Raw genomic sequence first — 16,674 nt, 5'->3', positions numbered from 1 at the left:
TCCAATGCCCAGAAGGCAGGCCCAGCACAAGAAGCTTCTGTTGGCTCCAGTTGATGAATCCAAGCTCCTCTTCTCCATTCCCTACCCCCCTTTCAACCAGCATCAAATTTCAACCACTTGAAATGAGAGGCGGCAAGGAGGAAGAAAGTGTGAGTTTTATTTAGGAGCTACAACCCAGCGTCCTCAGAGACGGCGGTGAAACGAGCACCCTGCTCCTTGAGGCAGGGATGTCCTCATCCTAGAAGACCCTACATCAGGTGCCAGCATATTCCCCACGGGTACCTGGACACTATGCCTGTCTCCTCTCACCCCTCTGGCACAGGGCTGCTTTGGGGGACAGGGAGCAAGGCACCAGCGAGGTGACACCCAGCACAGGGACAACCCCACGAGCAGTGCAGCTGGCCCAGAAGAAGGCAGTGGCTCCGTATTCACCCTCTGGGCACAAGCCCAGACCGGCTGCCCGCAGCAGGGAATGGGCAAGGAGCGGTCCTGCTGCAGATGCCACCACATCTGGGCACCAGCCCCAGCCAGGTGTTGTTTGGGAAGGGGAGCAAAGTTCTGCAGTGGCTGATCACTGCTGTCCCCAGCAGGGGCCACTGTGACATTAAGGAAAGACAGTCTGCCAGGCGTGCGAGGGGGCTCCAGCCCCTGCAGCAGCCCAGGCTCTCCTTGGAGCATCTGCCCTACCTCCAGGCAGAGGTGAGTTTGTAAAAATCGATGGCTGCATGTGGAGAGTGCAGGGGGGCTGGGGGTGTCACTGTGGTGCAAGGGGCTGTCGCACAGTACCGTACAAAAATAAAAATGTAAACCAGAAATTAAAAGGCTGGAGTGGAGTGTCGGGATCACATCCTCAGGCCTCTGGCTTGTAACAGCTAGGGAATGAGAAAGAGAAAAACCAGATCAAAGGCAGAAAAAAGCAATTGAGCACGGAGGGGAGAGCAAGAATGAGGAAAATGGAAAGGGCACATGACAGAGGAAATGAAAACGGAGGGGAAAAAAGAGAAATGAAAGAGGAGTGAGGGAAAAAAGAAAAAGGAGGGAAATTCTCTGTAATTAACATAGACTGACTTTTAAGAGAGTAACACTCAGATCCCACAGCCATGGACAAGGAGGCTCTTGAGCAGAGGGAGTGAGAAATGGCACCCAGCTAACAAGTGCCCTCCATCAGGATGGAAAACGGCACCGAGCACCAGCAGTTCAAGAAGAGAGCCAAGTTTATCAGCTAGAGAGAGGGCTCCTTTGAAAAGCTCTCTGTGCCCAGGCTCACACACTGCTGGGGAAGCCTGCCTCAGCAGGAGGCAGAGCACAGAGGTGCCTCTCACACAGCTGCAGGAACATCTGGAGGGGGGACCCACAACACCCGCTCTGCTTTCACCACCCTCTGTCACTGCGCTGTCACCCTGGCAGAGGGAGTGGGGAAAAGCCCAGGGAAGTGCCAGGAGGGGAATATCGCAGCCTGCCTCCTGCAAACCGCTCTCTCTCTGGCAAAGGAGCTGTGGGATGGCAGGCAGGAGAAGCGATCTGGCATGCGTGGCAGGCAGCCTCATGGCAGGCATCCCCCTGTGGCACCCCTGCCTGCTTTGCATTCGTTCCCAGCCCTCTTCGCTTCTCCCAGCTGCATCCTCCCTCCCTCCTGCTGCCAGAGCCTCCAGTCCAGAGCTGTACGGTCTGCTCGGCCGGTGACGACACGTGAGAATCGGAAAAGCCACCTTAGGAATGATTCAACCTCCCCCTGCTTCTCCTCCTTCCCAAGCTCTATAACCTGGGGCTGTACCCACACGAGGGGAGGGTGTGAGTCACTCATGCAGAGCTCAGACGGGCAGGGTGTGAGAATGCAGATAGGTTTAACGTACCTGCAGAGGAGGAAAAGTGAGGAGTGGAGAAAGACAGGCCCTGAGCGGGGAGCACACAGGCCCTCAGGTTTGGGAGGGGAGGCGGGGAACCTGGGCTGCTGGGGAGAGGCTGTGAGGGGTGAAGAGAGCAGAGGGAGGGATGCTGGAGGCTGGGGAGTGGGGTATGGTGTCCCAGGCAGGTGACAGTGCAGAGATGGGCACGGAGGGGAGCAGGAGGGAGGATCCGGAGGAAGCAAGAGTTTAGTGGACTCCCGAATACATGGACGGTCTGCAAATAAAAATATAACCATGAATAAACCAAACAGTTACAAACACGAAGCAGCAGCCAAGGGAACGGCTCTCCCCTGTGGGCTTTATCTCCAGAGAGACTCCTGCTCCCCGGGAGGACTTCCCCTCCACCCCACACCTGCCCTAGTCCTTCCCTGCTGCTAGCTGCGAGTTCTCACCAGACAGGTGGACGAGTCTACGCTTGGGGGGTTATTTCTATCATTGTCCTCAAGGATTTGCTGCACCTTTCTCCTCTGCTTCTCCTTCTGCCTCTGCCTCCTCCTCCACCTCCTGCTCTTCCTCCTCCAGGTCCTCCTCTGTGCTCTGCGGCCCAGCATGCAGGACAAAGGGAAGAAAGAGTGGAGACACTTGCAAGATGAGCCGTGGCAGTTCTGACACACAAGGGCATAGAGCTATGGTCACAGTTCTGGGATAAAAAGGGACCATTCCCCACAGACAAGATAGCTCTGGGTCAGGAAGAAAAAAAAAATATTTGTTTTCCTCTGGAGCATTATGTTAGGGCTATCTAACACCCTTATAAATGCTACAGTCCCACTGCCCAGCAGCTGCCACCAGCCACTAGCACTCCTTCCCTCAAAAGCAGAGCAGGTGAACTCCTCAGGCCCTTAGGCTGGGACTCAAATAAATAAATAAATAAATAAATAAATAAATAAATAAATAAAAGAGAATGTTGTGAAACCTTTCAGGAAATCACAGCCTAATGGCAGTGACACGCAGAGCATGGGCATGAGGAGGCATGAGGGGGATGTCAAAGTAGCATGAGAAATGCCAGGGTCATTTGGTAAAGCCATTTGCCACACGCACCCAGACGCCACCACTCACAGCACACACATTCCTTCTTTTGGGCCACACGTGTAATCCCGTGGTGCTGAACACCGGGAGAAGCCCCTGCACTTCACCACTGAGGTGCCCCACGCTCATGGTGGAGAGAGGAAGGAAGAGGGAGTGAACCAGGGCAAATGGTCTCATAGGGAACAGGGGCAAGGCCCCAGCGAATGGTCTCACCTTGGCTTTGTGGCTAGGCTCGGAGCTCAGGCCATTGGGGGAGTTGTACAGCTCCTTGGAGACCACACACAGGAACTCGGACTGATCCTCATTGCCATAGCTGTAGGACGAGCCAATGTTCACAAGCTGGAGAAGATGAGAGCAATGATAACAAGCACATGTTGCTGCAAGCTTCCACTTCAGCTGGGGAGCAAGGGAGAAAGCCCACCATGCAGCACGGACTCCATACCCACAGTAGAAAGGCCTCGTAACTGAGGCAGCACAGAGAATAAGGAGGGGAGTCAGACAGGATGCAAAACAACCTCACACAGCATCCCCTAAGCTTCTACAGAAGAGGTGAGACAGAAATTGTGACAGCACCATCAGCGACTGACCCAATATTCTCAGACAGAGAAGTCTGCAGACCGCATGGTGTCTGTGGTCCTTACTCCAGAAGATAACTGCTTGCCCCTCTCCTCTGCCCTCTCCATACCTGTTCAAAGCGCCATCCATCCGACATAGTGGAAACCATCTGAGTGAGCTCCTCTTCCTGGCACTGCAGCACGCGGTAGACATGTTTAGGAGGCACCTGACAGCAAAATCACGGAGAAGCATGTTGAGAGAGGACAAATGCTAAAGGCTGCTGCCCACCTGCAGAAGGAAGTGGTAGCAACCCTCTTTTACAGAGCTGTCCTCCTCCTCACATCCCAGGTTAAAGAGGGAGCTGGAAACCACCGCGATGTGCTATGCTGTACTACGCTGTTTTGGGAAGCAAGAATAATGGTATCACTTTTGGAGAAGAGGGACTGAGCTAAGAGTTTCCTGCAGTGTCCTCAGAAGGTACTGGGCTCGTTCTGACAGGGAGGTTGCGTTTGTCATTACACATGCCACAAATGCCGATGGGGCTTTGCGAGCACAAAGCGATTGCGTTGCTGGAGGCTCACAACCTGAGGCAGACACGATGAATAGCAAGACGTCAGTCAACACTCCCAGAAGACAGTTTTAAAAAGGCTGTTGGCCAAGACAGGGTATGATTGCACCGCAGGATTGATTCCTTCTGCCTCGTTTTCTGTGTTTAACTCTTCCACAGACATCCCTCCACCTGCTCCCTCAGATTTTGTAAGTATCCTCACACTCCTCACTGTGATTACACTCTCAGGACTCCCTGCAACTAGCTGGCTTCTTCCAGGAGCTAGAGGAGCCAATTTAGTTTCAGGGACCACACCCAGCTTTACCTCTGGAGCTGTAAAACAAGCCTGTAACTCGTTTATTGCGACTAAATTGGTGTTAGCCAGTCCCCAAGCAAGGTTTTGCTATGCAGAGATTAGCACATAAACTCTTAATTAGTTGCTTCTTTCCTTGCTGCCTGTCCCAAGCCTGCTCTCCCGTTTAACTTGCTTTTCCCTTTCAGCATCTCCCCCTTCACCTACTATCCATTCACCTACTACTTGATGTTTCCTGCCGTACCTGAGTCACTGTGTAGTCCTTCTCCTCCAGTCGATCCTTAATTATTCGGATTAAAGGGCCAATGTTATAGAACTCTGCTTCTTCGAGCACCCCTAAGAAAGAGCGATAGAGAAACAATTAAGAAATCTAACAGCCAGTCTTTTTGGCTGGCTAAAGATCAACTCTTGGGACACTTCCCAAGGTCATGTCCCTTGAAAGAATTGACACTCCAGCCTCACTCAGGAGTTCAGCAAGTTCCTGTTGATTGAAACCTTTACTGCAGAGAATTGAGCGCTGGCTCTCTGCATTGTGCTCCTGCTGCTCACCCCAATTTCTTTGCACTGTCTGCTACGACAGAAACAGGCATTGCCAATGAGGGTTGGTGCCAAGGCCTGGTAATACATTTCCAGGAAAGGAAAGGCTTTCCCTGGGAGTCCAAAATCCATCTACAGATTACTGGCCAAGAATAACTGTAGACTCCAACTTCTTTCAATGACCTCTAGTTATCACCTTGTTTAGACCCTCTTTGGAAGGCAGAGAAACAGAGACCTTATCAGCAAAAGATCCTAGAAAATCCCATCTTTCCACCCCCTGACCAGTTAGAGTTGCACCCACCTTGCAGCTCCATAAGACTTCAGACAATCTTTGGCTCTCTCACCTGTGCTTCATCTTAAAGCAGGTAAACAGAGAATTGTTTTGTTTTGTTTTGCTTTGTTTTCCGCACAGTGCCTGCAGCCATCACCTCTCCCGAGACTCTCCTGTTTGCTAACAAGCCGTCAGAGAAAGGGAGGTGGGGTCCCAGTGGGAACCAACATTTACATGACTCCAAACCAATACTCAGACAAGGCAGGTGGAGGGATTGATCCTTCTCTGAGCACTCAGACCCCTTCAGAGTTACCTCATTCAGCCATGAACCCTCTAATGGGTTAGTTTTATACCAGCCTGTCTGAGCAGGAACAAAAGGCAACATTAAGCTATGAACAAGACTCCTGTTAACACTTCAGATCTGGTGCTAAAAGCTGTGGCTGAACTCTGTCTGACCTGAGGATTACAAGCAGGAAACATCTCTGAATCACGTTGATTACAATTCTGTACCATTGCTTATAAATATTTTCTTTTTGAATTATAACTCATGAAATGATTCTGAAGAAAACATTCCTTGGTAAAAATATGTAAGAGAGAGGGACAAGAAGGCTAACGAACCTGCAGAAACTGTGGTTGGCAAGGGATGGACAGCACAGCCTGCCTTTGAAATTGGCTGCTTGTTAGACCCAAACATCCAAAAAAATAACGAGGCATTGGGGATCATTGGCTCGTAACACCATGACGATGTTACTGAGTTATCCTATTGGACTCCCTGTCAACATTACATGAGGGATTGGTTTGTCTGGCTTGCTCCGCTGGAGCTGCTGCAGTCCACAACCCCACAGAGCACTAGCAGCATGCATCACATATCGCTGATGAATGATGGTTTTTATTAGCCAGTAGAAGAGACAAGCTTGGTCTGTTTGGTCTTCTGGGTTTTCGATCCAAATTAGAAACAGGCCTTAACAGAAAGCTCAGTCACAAAGCCTGATCAGGAAAGTCTACAAGGAATAGGCAATAAAACAGTTTATTGATGCTGGTAAACCTTGCCTACTTCTGTCTCAGTGACACCTCTCCTCAACTAACAGTCACAAAGCTGCAACACCTGCAGGATGCTCCAAACCCCTTTAGTTAAGGAATTACGGGTATGTTTTCCAAGAGCTGCAGTGAAGGCCTGCTCAAGGCCCCCACACCAACCTTCAGAAGGACAACGAGAGAGAAGAAGGCCAAGTCCAGTGCTCTGGCTGCCTCCGCCACGTTAAGTGGGAAGTTTCTGAGCTCCAAGACTCACCCTCTTCTGCCATATCTTTATCCAGGACCAGCTTCCCATGACGGAGGAAATTCAGGATGGGTCCAAAGTAAGTGGGGTCCCGGTCTATTAGGTATGCACCAGTCTCATCCTAGCAACAGAGATAGACCATGCGGTGAAAAAATGGATGGTAAACGTGTCACCAAACCTCTAATGCTCCAGACTAGAATTAAATACACAGCCAAGTAAAAATGTTAACTTTTCTAAAACTCCTTGGAAACCATGGGCCCTCAGTTTAGCTCCTCTCTGGTATGATCAGTTAGAGAGTGTGCATAGCAAAGTTCTCCAGGTGAAGCAGATACCACCCCCTTGTGAGATGATCCAAAGCATAAGGATCCCAAAGCACATGCACAGAGAAGCATCTGCATAGGACAGCAGCCAGGCACCGTGCAAAGCCACAGCCAGGCAGGGGGACACATCCTGTCCTGCACCCACAGGTGAGGTGGAGAGCAAGTTCACCACAGCACCACAGGGTTTGGGGGAACAAGCCACAGATTTTTACGTTTTGGTAGATCTCTGACTTTCTAAAGGTTTTATCCCCGTGGTATATTGCATGGACATCTGCAATCCACTCTCCTGAGATATACAATGGAGAGACCATAGTCACGTCAGCCCTGCTTGGACCTTAACTCCTGCATTATGCTGCCCAGCATATTTATTTCAACATGGACCAACCCAGCTGAGAATGCCAAAAAAAAACAGACCTCAGGCTCCTCCTGTAGCTGTGTGTGAGGCCTGGTGTGAGGGAGCAGAGAGGCCCCTTACAGGGCACGAGGCTGAGTCAGGCAGGTGCAGCTGGGAGGTAAACCCAGAGGATTTGGGTTATAGAGCAGCAGGGGAGCAGGGCTGGAGCAGAGATGGCCTCACTTTTTGCCAGGCAGGGAAACAGGGTGCTATGCTACGGGTAAGGCATTTGGAAAGGGTTACTCCTGCTGCTGTCGGGGTCTGGCTCCATCCCTGCATCCATCCAGCCAGCCCTCCTGCCCTCCCCGTGCTCAGTGCAGGGGCACGGTGCAGGAGGCGACCCAGCTGCCTTACCCGGTCCGACTGCAGCTCCTCGCCCTGGCACAAGCGACAGAGGAAAGATTTCTGCTCCCGGCACAGGGTCTGCCTGGTGGTGAGGAAGACGGTGCCCCCCACATTGAGCCTCACCCACTTGGCCTGGGTGCCAGCTGGGGCTGGGATGTCCCAGCTGCAGTGCAGCCCCACGGCGCCCTGCATTTCTTCCCCGCCTTCCATCCTCATCCTCAACCCCCTCCAGGCACGCAGGGACTGCTGCAGGTACTGCCTGCCGGGGGATGCTGGGATCTGTAGTTTGTCTGCCTCTCCTTCCACCGCAGCCGTGGTTCCCTAGGGGCCAGGATCCTCCCTGGGACCACCAAAGAGGGTCCAGAAGGGAGGAAGGATCCCCTGTGCAGGAGGATTTGGCTGCAGCTATTACAGGTGCGCAAAAGCACAGCTCCGATGCTCCCTGGTTTCCCCCTCTTCCTGGTTTCACCGAGAGGCACGGAGCATTATGCATAATTCCTCAGTATGTATTTCCATGTCCACCCTCTCCAGCTCCTGAAAAAGGTTCTGGGACCTGTAGTTCACAAGGATGCACACAAAAGGGTGCTGGGAACTGTAGTTTTCCCAGCCCGCCCTCCCTGCACGAGAGGATGTTGGAAGGAAGGGGGCTGCCATACGTGGCCCCCGCCTTGCAGCCAGCAGTTTTGCCTGCCTCCAGCCCTGGGTCTTGCAGGGAAGTTTCCCTGGAGTCGGAGAGAAGAACCTGCCCTCTGGCAGGCAGCAGATTAAGCCCGTCAGCACTGTTCTCCACGGCTTTCCCTCCAGGAGATATATTACCCCAGGCTCGCAGCTCGGCGCTGCATCAGTCGCCACACTATTCTTGCTGCAAAATGTGCAGACAGCTGCCTTCTTCCTAACATATGTAGCGACACTTCTGGGAACTCTGTCTTGGAGCTGCATGAAGTGCTGGCAGAGGGCAGGAATAATTTTTCTTCTGGCTCCGAGGAGCCGCTGATTCAGCAGATGTCCCCCCACGCTGTCCTAGCAGCACGAACCACGCCAGACAGAGCCCCCTGTCTCCTTCCCCTGTGCTCCTGCCACCCAAAATGCTGTTTGGGCAGCAGAGAGCTCTGATTTTTACTCAGTTTTACACAGTTTTACCTCTGCCCCATGCACGTGTCGCCTGCTGAGGCCAGTCCCTCCTTGCGGAGTCCATTCCTGCCTCGGCCACCCCTCCTGCCAGACCGAGCCTTGAGCTTGGCAGCTCATACCCACGGGACTCTGTTCAAATGCAGTCCCTGGCATGGACACAACCTGAGCGAGAGCTCTCTCCAGCAGCTCCGCTTTTCCCACTCCCACCTAAAGACAGCCGGGCTTGCCAGCAGCTCAAGCACATTGGGGATGGGAAGGAAAGGCTGATGTTTCGCCTGAACGTGGCCCAAAGTCTTCCTTCACCCAAAGCTGCTCTGTGGCTCTTCCTTGCCAGGGCAATGCAGCACTGCAGAGAGACTGTGGTGCCTTACTGACACGTTCTTGCACCTAGATCCTGGGTCTTTTGAGGTGGGACTTTACTAGGGAAGAGAAAGATGACATTTTACTCACATTCCTTCCTTGTCTTTTCTTCCTTCCCTCTTTCCTTTTGCTTAAAAATCACTCACATTTATCCTCATGGCACACGAAAGCAGTGTTACCCTTCCCCCAAACCACACAGGACCTTCCTGACAAAGACAGTGTAACTGTGTGTGTACTTTGCTCCTTGCATGGAGGAGTGCAAAGGGGAGGAAGGGAAGAGAGGGCAACACGGAAAAGGTTTTGAGATTGCTGACCTCCAGCTAATTTAAGCACAGGAACAATTTAGCTGCTGCAGGGTGTAAATTCAAATAACTCTGGATCTCCTTTAATTTATACCAGAAGCTTGGCAGCACTGTAGTGCCCATTAATAGGGAAGAGGATGAAAAACTATTTTTTCTCCTACCTGTATGAAGCGTTAAATTAGTCCTGCATTATTAAATTAGTCCCCAGCCCTGAGACCACTCTCCACTGAGCAGAGGACATCAAGGATGCTCAGACTAACACTGGCCTGAGCTGAAGCATCACACAGAGCAGCACGCTGTGGGACTGCTGCCTTTCTACTTCTGGCTCTGAGTCAACCCACGGCACATTCGAGAGCTCTGCCCTGCACCCTAGTGTGTAAGGGGTACAGGACCCTGCCACAGCTCCAGCAGAGACACAGAGGGAGGACTGTGGCTCCCTGATATGAAGGCAGCAGTTGAAGGTGGCAGCCTATAGCCCCTTATCTTCCCCTCCAAGAAATCTGCCCTGCCTTTGTTTTCTCTCTTCTTCTATCAAGGGTTTAACTTGCCTCCCTTTCCTTCAACCCTGTTTCACAGCCCCTCAGCCTCTCTCTCCATTTTAGGTCCAGTCTCTTGGTTTTGATGCCTTCTTCCCTCACCTCCTCCATGCCAATACTGCTTACAGTTCAGGGACAGCCTGCGTTCAGAGCACACCTTATTTCATCAACTCCAGCCTCCACCCATGGCCAACTCTTCAAGTCTTGCTCACCCCAGGAAAATGGGATTAAAGGCAAGTTGGTAAATCTGAAGAAATATCCTGCAAGTAAGAAAAGAGGTCAAAGTACACCACTCCCACTCCCCAGAGACTTGTTTTTTGTTTTTGTTTTTTTTGCAACATAAAGCACCAGCTTTACTGGAAACCCCCCAGGTCAGGGAGTTTCCCATAGTAAGTAAAAATCATCTTTAGGAAGAAGCCAGTCCAAGGTGAGTTACCATCCTGCTTAGCTGGGCTAAATAAGAGCCTGATTTGCACCTCGTCACCAGACATAGCTCTGAGATGCCCTTGTTAAGGACCATTAAAATTACACAATCGAACAGGGGAGAAATAAATTTCAATAATAAATGCCTGTTCTTCCTGCTTTGATGATAACTATATATAAAACACTCGCACAGAAACAGCGAGACAGCAGCAAGCAAGAACTGCCACAGGACAGCGTGACTGTGTATTGCCACACAGCCCCAGCGATTACCCAGCTGATTAAAGGGATGGGGCTAATTGCACGCACAGGCCAGGGCTTGGAAAGCTGGGCAGCCACCTGGTAGATAGGTGGTGGGGCTGAATAAAGACAGAGGAAACATGGGGAGGGGTAAATGGAGAGCTCTTTGTTCAGCAGCCAGCAGGCCTGCTGCGTAAAGCTGCAGAAAGCTGCAGACACTGCAGCATTCGGCACGTACATCGCAGCCTGAAGAGCCCAGCTGGGTACACGGCGTGCAGCGTGCCACTGACGTTGCGGAGCTGCTCGTAGGGAGCTGCTGAATTTTGGAGCATCAGTGGGAGCAGGAATGACCACGTGTTGGCAATGTCACCGCTCCGGCAGGCTGGGAACACGTGCCTGTGTGGTCATTTAGTTAATGAACATACAGTGACATGGGGCTCCTCTCTCTTTTCTACAAGAAGGGAAGGACAAGGTAATGCTCTGATATTTGCCACTAAGCCCACAGGGAACTGGGCAAAGAAAACTCCCTACATGGGGCACGGTGTTGGCAGGAGGACAGCTCCTGGGTAGCCAACCACCACCACAGCCCTGCAGGCTGAGGGATGCTCACACTCTTAAAGCTGAGCTGTGCTCTGGAAGAGGCACAGAGTTACCCATTGACCAGACTGCTTTCATAAAGCCCCAAACTTCTTTTACTATCTCTAAAATGTAAGTATCAATAAAGCAATGAAGAGTTTACGTGTTGACTTGGGACTCTCAAATTTATATGGAGCTGGAAAAGCTCCAGTCTCAGTTTAGCCACAGGTCAATACGACCTTCCCACATCCGGACTGTTTTTTAGGCTACTTCTCATCCACCATGAGACCTATCCCACTCAAGATGCTATTTCCTAGTGGCAAATTCTCCACGGGAGAGTCGTGAACATCAGCGATTTGCACGCACATCCACTTCTCCCCTTCCTCGTTTGCAGTTCCCATAGGAAACCCACCCACTGAGTCAGAGACATACAGATCTGCAGACCATTTATAGTCCTGGTGCAAGTCCCCTCAGCTGTTCCATATGTCCAGTAGCATCTGTTGTGGCTCAAAATAGGCTTTTGCAGTCTTCAGGCTTTGAAAACATTGTCTCAGTCCCCTCAGTGTTCCCAGTGCTTTGCCTGCAGCGTGTGAACAGATCTCAGCTGAAGGGAAGTAGAACATCAGAAGGTTCTCTCTCGGACAGATTTTTGATACATAACAGGGCATACACCACAAAGGCAAAACACCTTGGCATGGGGAAATCAAGGCAAAGCTAAGTGCCTTGGAAAAGACTTGCTGAAAGCTGGGAAACCAAAGAACTGCTGGGAAGATTCTGTGATTCAAAAGGCAGCAGGGAAAAGGGTAGTTGAGTACTGCCAGCCTTAGCACACACAGCACAGAAGGGAAGGGCCCTGCTGGATGCCGTCGAGTCACACAGTAAAAAAAACACAGGGAGAAGGAAGTCTTTTTATTTTGCCATTCCCAGGTGGCTCGCTGGGCTGCACCAGATACCTTCCCCTGACACACGTGACAAAGAAAAGCAGCTCAGCCTCGAGAAGAAGCAGAGAGATTCCTACTAACCCCAAGGACTGCTCTGTCCTAAAAAGAAGCAGTGCTTAGGCAGCACTGCAGTGTGCCAGATTCTCTGGGAGGACGAAAGCCCAAGCCAGCCCTCCTGCATCCACTGGAATTGATGAATGAAGTCTGAAAGAATGCGTCCATTTTCAATAATAGCTAAATCTTCCTGGAGAAACGGGGCAGGCACAGCATTTCTATTTGTCCATTTGTAAATATTGACAAAATCTGCCTCACCTCCCCACCACACCCAGGGTGTTAAGCCTTAGTGACATACCACACGTCTCAGCTTGCGTGATGGTGGGAGAAGCTAGAAATCCTGAACTGAAAAGATGTCACAGGTCAGATCCTGTTATAGGATCCCACACCAGCCAACGCTGTCTGTACAAATATCTTAAAAGTGTCTTAAAGAGCAAGGCCCTGGTTGCTCACATTGGGAGTCCCCTCCACAGAGGGTTTAGAACCAGCTGCTGATCCCCACCTGGGCTTATCTTTTTATTTTCACACCACCAAACTTCAGCTAAAGAAGCATTTTTTTAAATGCCTTCAGTCACAGACCTCAATCAGACGTCCTACGTGAAACGTTGACCAGTTCCTCCCTTTCTACTGCAGGAAAGGCTTGTTAAAAAAACATCCCACTTGGAATAAAGCAAGGTGTTGCTACCAGTCTTTACAACGCAGCAATTAGATGGGTGGGGAAAAGTCATAAAGCACGGGACTAGAAAATCTTTCCCTAGCCGGAAGAATAAAATCAATTAAACAGCCAATTACATCAGAAGCTGATCCAGAACGGAAAGCCTCCACAATTTGCAGGGTGTGATATAACCTGTGAAAAGAAGAGCTTTGGGGAAGTTTAATCCCAAAGAGCTAAATGGAAGCTGGCAAAGATAAAGCATTGTTATTTTACCCAGATCTGTGTCCTGCACTGTCTAGTAAAGGGTCACTCAATTCAGACCCCTGTGCACTTCTGTATGCCAGAATCACAGATGCAGGGAATAAACCCTCTCCAATGGGATAAGATCCAGCCCTTGTAGGGGAACCTACAAATCTCTGATAGTATCTGATAGTAGTCATCCTAGAAAGGATGACTGCATCACCCCCTGATGTCCACAGGTACGTGTTGCTGCATGCCCAAGAGCAAAAGCTGTCTCATTAACTTTCTAAGTTACCAGTGAGCCAAAATAGGTGCAGGCATTCTTTTTTCCAAAGGAGAAAATCCTGGAGAAAACAAACAGTTGAACATTGGCAGGGATACCTAGGGAGATTTCAACTCTGAAATAGAGGATGATGGTCTCAGGGAAAAAAATCTTGCCATTTTGGGCTATTCCTCTTTATGTTTCAGTTCCCCTGCTTTCATTTTAAGGTTAAAGGGTAAGTCTCAAGGGCAGAATGGGAACACCCATGCAGTCCAATTTTCACCATGTGAACTGACATCTGCTCTTTGAAGAACAGAGCTGACACTGCCTAACACGGAGTTTTAAACCAAAAAGCAAACAGGCAAGGACTAAAAGTAGGAATACAGTGAAAAGTCCCAAGAGAGAGGCACGCCATTGTCTTTTGTCAGCTGAAGAACTCGTTGAAGGTAAGAGAAGTAGTTCTGCTCATGAAAGAAGACTTCTCATTTGAATCATCTAGACAAATTGATCCCATAAAAATTGATTTCCTGGAAAGGACTTGCCCAAGCAACATTCACACAAGCTCCATTTAGCAGAAAGACCTTGAAACAAATGTTTATTTATTTCTTTTTACTTCCAGAATCTTTTTGTTTTTATTTTAAGGGGGGATTTGGTGCCATGGGGGTACAAAATTGGCTAAGCACACATTGCAGTTAAGAGTCCAAGTGCAAGAAGAAATGCAAACTAAATCTCTAAACCCACAAAGTGCCAACCTCAAAGCCGTATCTCCTTCATTAAGTGCTATGTTTTTTTCCTTGGGTTTTGCACCCGAAATAGCCCTAGTGTGCATGGCTGGCTTCTAGGACAGAGGCAGAGTAAGACCATGAGGCACAGTTATACAAGTATGACCATCCTGTGACTAAACATGGTGGAAGGTCCTGAGTCATAAGCCTGGCTTGACTCAATTAACATCTCCACAGTGCCACCAGCACTCTCCCTTCCATCTGACACTGTAAAATGGTCACAGAATCACAGAACAGTTGAAGTTGGAAGGGAACTCTGGAGGTCATCTGTTCCAACCCACCTGCTCATGCATGGTCACCTAGAGCAGGCTGCCCAGGTCGTCTTTATGCTCCTAAGCAGCAGGGGTTGAGGAAGGAGAAGGTGCTGAAGCACCATGTGCCCATACTTGTTACTCAGCACCTTCACCTCATGATGCTTGCCCAGGAACATTAAAACCATCTTTTCCAAACTCTGTTTCAAGGCAAATTATCTGTACGACTGGAAGATGAAGCAGCTCATTACATAGTCTTCCCCTTTCCATCAGAAACAATATTTTCAGGATCTGCCCGCATGTACCATTCCACCCAGGCCCCATCATACACTGCGACGTCTGGTTTGCCACAGAGGTATGCCCCCAGAGCCACGTGGCAGGCAGTGACCCCAGAGCCACACGTAGCTACCAGAGGCTTTGAGAGGTCCACTTTCTTCTCATGGAACAGACTTTTGATCTGCTCAGGGGTCTTCTCTAAGCCGGACTCTGTGAGGAAACTGGTGAAGGGAATGTTCACGGAGCCAGGGATATGACCAGGCTCAATTCCTGAAAGAAAAGCAGTACAGATAGGAATTAACCTCTACTGTCTAGGATGAATCCATCACAAAACCCGTTATCTGTTTCTCTAGGAGGGGTATTTACTGTTTAGCGTATTTTGTTAAAACATATGCATTTATTTCTGTTAAAGCTTACTTTACTAGATTACTGATTACTCAGGAAGGATGGCTGTAGCCTTCAGGTTATTGTTATTACATGCACAGAAAATCCTGTTATTAAGCTCTATTCTTCCTCCCAGTTCCCTCCACCAGAGCAACCCACTCTGCAGAGTTGCTCATTGAAGCACTTCCACGGGTTCTTCTGATGGAAGAGAAGCCAGTACATGGAGAGATTAATACACGTCGTTGAGGTGTATGAAAGCTACTTACCTCACCCCAGCCCTTCATAAGAAAAAAATACACAGTTTTCCCACCCCTGAGTTTTCAAACAAGCACTAGGCAGTCAGTGGGAGAGGAGAACAGGTGGATATATTGTATTAAATTCCATCCCATAAAGGGCAACTATATATCCCATCACTACTTCCACAGGAGTCAAACTTACAGACAGGTTACATATAAGCCCTTGTAACTACCCCAATATCTCAGCAGGCACATTACCATCTCGGGGCTCTGGCTCTATACCCTGGAACCGTCCTGCAGCACGCGCATCCACTACTTGGAAGCGGTGGGAATCCAGGTTATCTAAGATGTCCTCATAGGTTTTCACCATGCCCTTGTCCAAGGTGGCGTGGAACTCAGAGTGAGCTACTGGGTTTTTCCCAGAGCTCAGCGGAAGTCCCTCTCGCAGCCAGTTCTTCAGGCCACCATCTAGTAGGGAAACTGCTTCATGTCCAAAGATCCTGAACATCCACCAAACTCGAGGTGCTGAGAAGAGGCCTTGGTCACTGCCATCATACACCACAACATGGGAATCATTCCCTACACCCAGCTTCCCCACGTACTCAGCAAAGTCACTGGCTTTAGGCAGCATATGATCGTAAGGTGAAGTACGATCGCTGCACTGGTCAATATCGAAGAAAACAGCACCGGGGATGTGGCGTTCTTCAAATTCCTGCTTCGGGTCACGCTTCATCTTCGGCAAATACCAAGATGCGTCCACGACTTTCAAGGCCTGTCCAGGTTGCTGGGACTTGATGGCTTCTGAAAGCCATTTGGCAGACACCAGAGCACGGTAGAGGAGCTGTTGCGACATCGCTCCTGAATCCTGGCCAAGATTACCTGATCGCCGGGGTTTGCTTCAATCCACCTGTCTGCAAAAGGGAAGAAAGTCAGGAATTAGAGACCAGCCTCACAATAAGTGACGAGACAAAGATGTGTTTTGGAACCAAAGCCCTGTACCCACACTGAAATGAGAACTTAAAGCCTAGAGTGAGGGGTTTGCCGTGCATATAGGGAATAGGGATTTAATGGAGCTCAGCCTAAACCCTGCATGGAGAGGGGCAGCTATGGCAGAGCTCCACCCTACACCCAGCCACCACAGCCCACCAGCCCTTCCACACCCAGCACTGACAGCAACACGAGGATAGCAGGACAGCCTCGGGACCCCCAAAAATGAGGATTTGACCACCCTGCCGCTCCCACACCCCCCTACAGCCCACCTCCAGCCGAGGCCGCACCCGGCCACCACCGCACGCCCCAGACACCCCCCACCCCATGCAGGGGAAGGGAGGGGAAAGCCAGTGGGCCCCGTACCTCAGTGCCGAGCAGCACCAAGCCTCGGTCCCCTCCAGCCGGGCCCTACACCGCCTTCGGGGCCCTCCCAGCGGGCCGGTCCCGGGCGGTGCCGCCCGCCCCCGCACCGCCCCTCGCCACCCCGGGTCCCCCCGCTGAGGCGCGGGGCCGCCATTTTGTGTGTGTGTGTACACGGGGTATT

The 16,674-nt window shown here is 50.5% G+C and overlaps 2 protein-coding genes across 11 annotated transcripts; both read right to left on the bottom strand.

Annotated features, from left to right (window-relative positions):
* Window positions 1-137: 137 nt before the first annotated feature.
* Window positions 138-9,232, bottom strand: KCTD17 (potassium channel tetramerization domain containing 17). 8 transcript variants are annotated; one of them, XM_068665553.1, is made up of 8 exons: window positions 7,504-7,983; window positions 6,448-6,556; window positions 4,593-4,684; window positions 3,619-3,714; window positions 3,147-3,272; window positions 2,366-2,444; window positions 1,854-2,121; window positions 703-872 (listed from the first exon to the last, which is right to left on the bottom strand). In XM_068665553.1, exons 1-8 carry the CDS (start codon window positions 7,708-7,710, stop codon window positions 851-853), a joined length of 999 nt encoding a protein of 332 aa, XP_068521654.1. In that variant the 5' UTR covers window positions 7,711-7,983; the 3' UTR covers window positions 703-850. The 8 variants fall into 8 exon arrangements, with proteins under 8 accessions (XP_068521633.1, XP_068521627.1, XP_068521625.1 ...); XM_068665532.1 differs by lacking the exons at window positions 2,366-2,444; window positions 7,504-7,983 and adding an exon at window positions 9,076-9,232 and having other exon boundaries at window positions 138-872; XM_068665526.1 differs by lacking the exons at window positions 2,366-2,444; window positions 7,504-7,983 and adding an exon at window positions 8,635-8,771 and having other exon boundaries at window positions 138-872.
* A 4,557-nt stretch (window positions 9,233-13,789) lies between these two features.
* On the bottom strand, window positions 13,790-16,645 carry MPST (mercaptopyruvate sulfurtransferase). Of its 3 annotated transcripts, none has more exons than XM_068665478.1 (3): window positions 16,494-16,645; window positions 15,399-16,051; window positions 13,790-14,790 (listed from the first exon to the last, which is right to left on the bottom strand). In XM_068665478.1, the coding sequence occupies exons 2-3, from the start codon at window positions 15,991-15,993 to the stop codon at window positions 14,492-14,494; spliced, it is 894 nt and encodes a 297-aa protein (XP_068521579.1). In that variant the 5' UTR covers window positions 15,994-16,051; window positions 16,494-16,645; the 3' UTR covers window positions 13,790-14,491. The 3 variants fall into 3 exon arrangements, with proteins under 3 accessions (XP_068521579.1, XP_068521585.1, XP_068521590.1); XM_068665484.1 differs by having other exon boundaries at window positions 16,400-16,540; XM_068665489.1 differs by lacking the exon at window positions 16,494-16,645 and adding an exon at window positions 16,418-16,440.
* Window positions 16,646-16,674: the final 29 nt, after the last annotated feature.

The sequence above is a fragment of the Anas acuta genome, chromosome 1 (genome assembly GCF_963932015.1).
Source record: "Anas acuta chromosome 1, bAnaAcu1.1, whole genome shotgun sequence".
Taxonomy (NCBI): Eukaryota; Metazoa; Chordata; class Aves; order Anseriformes; family Anatidae; genus Anas; species Anas acuta.
This window is presented reverse-complemented; position numbering and strand designations above follow the sequence as displayed.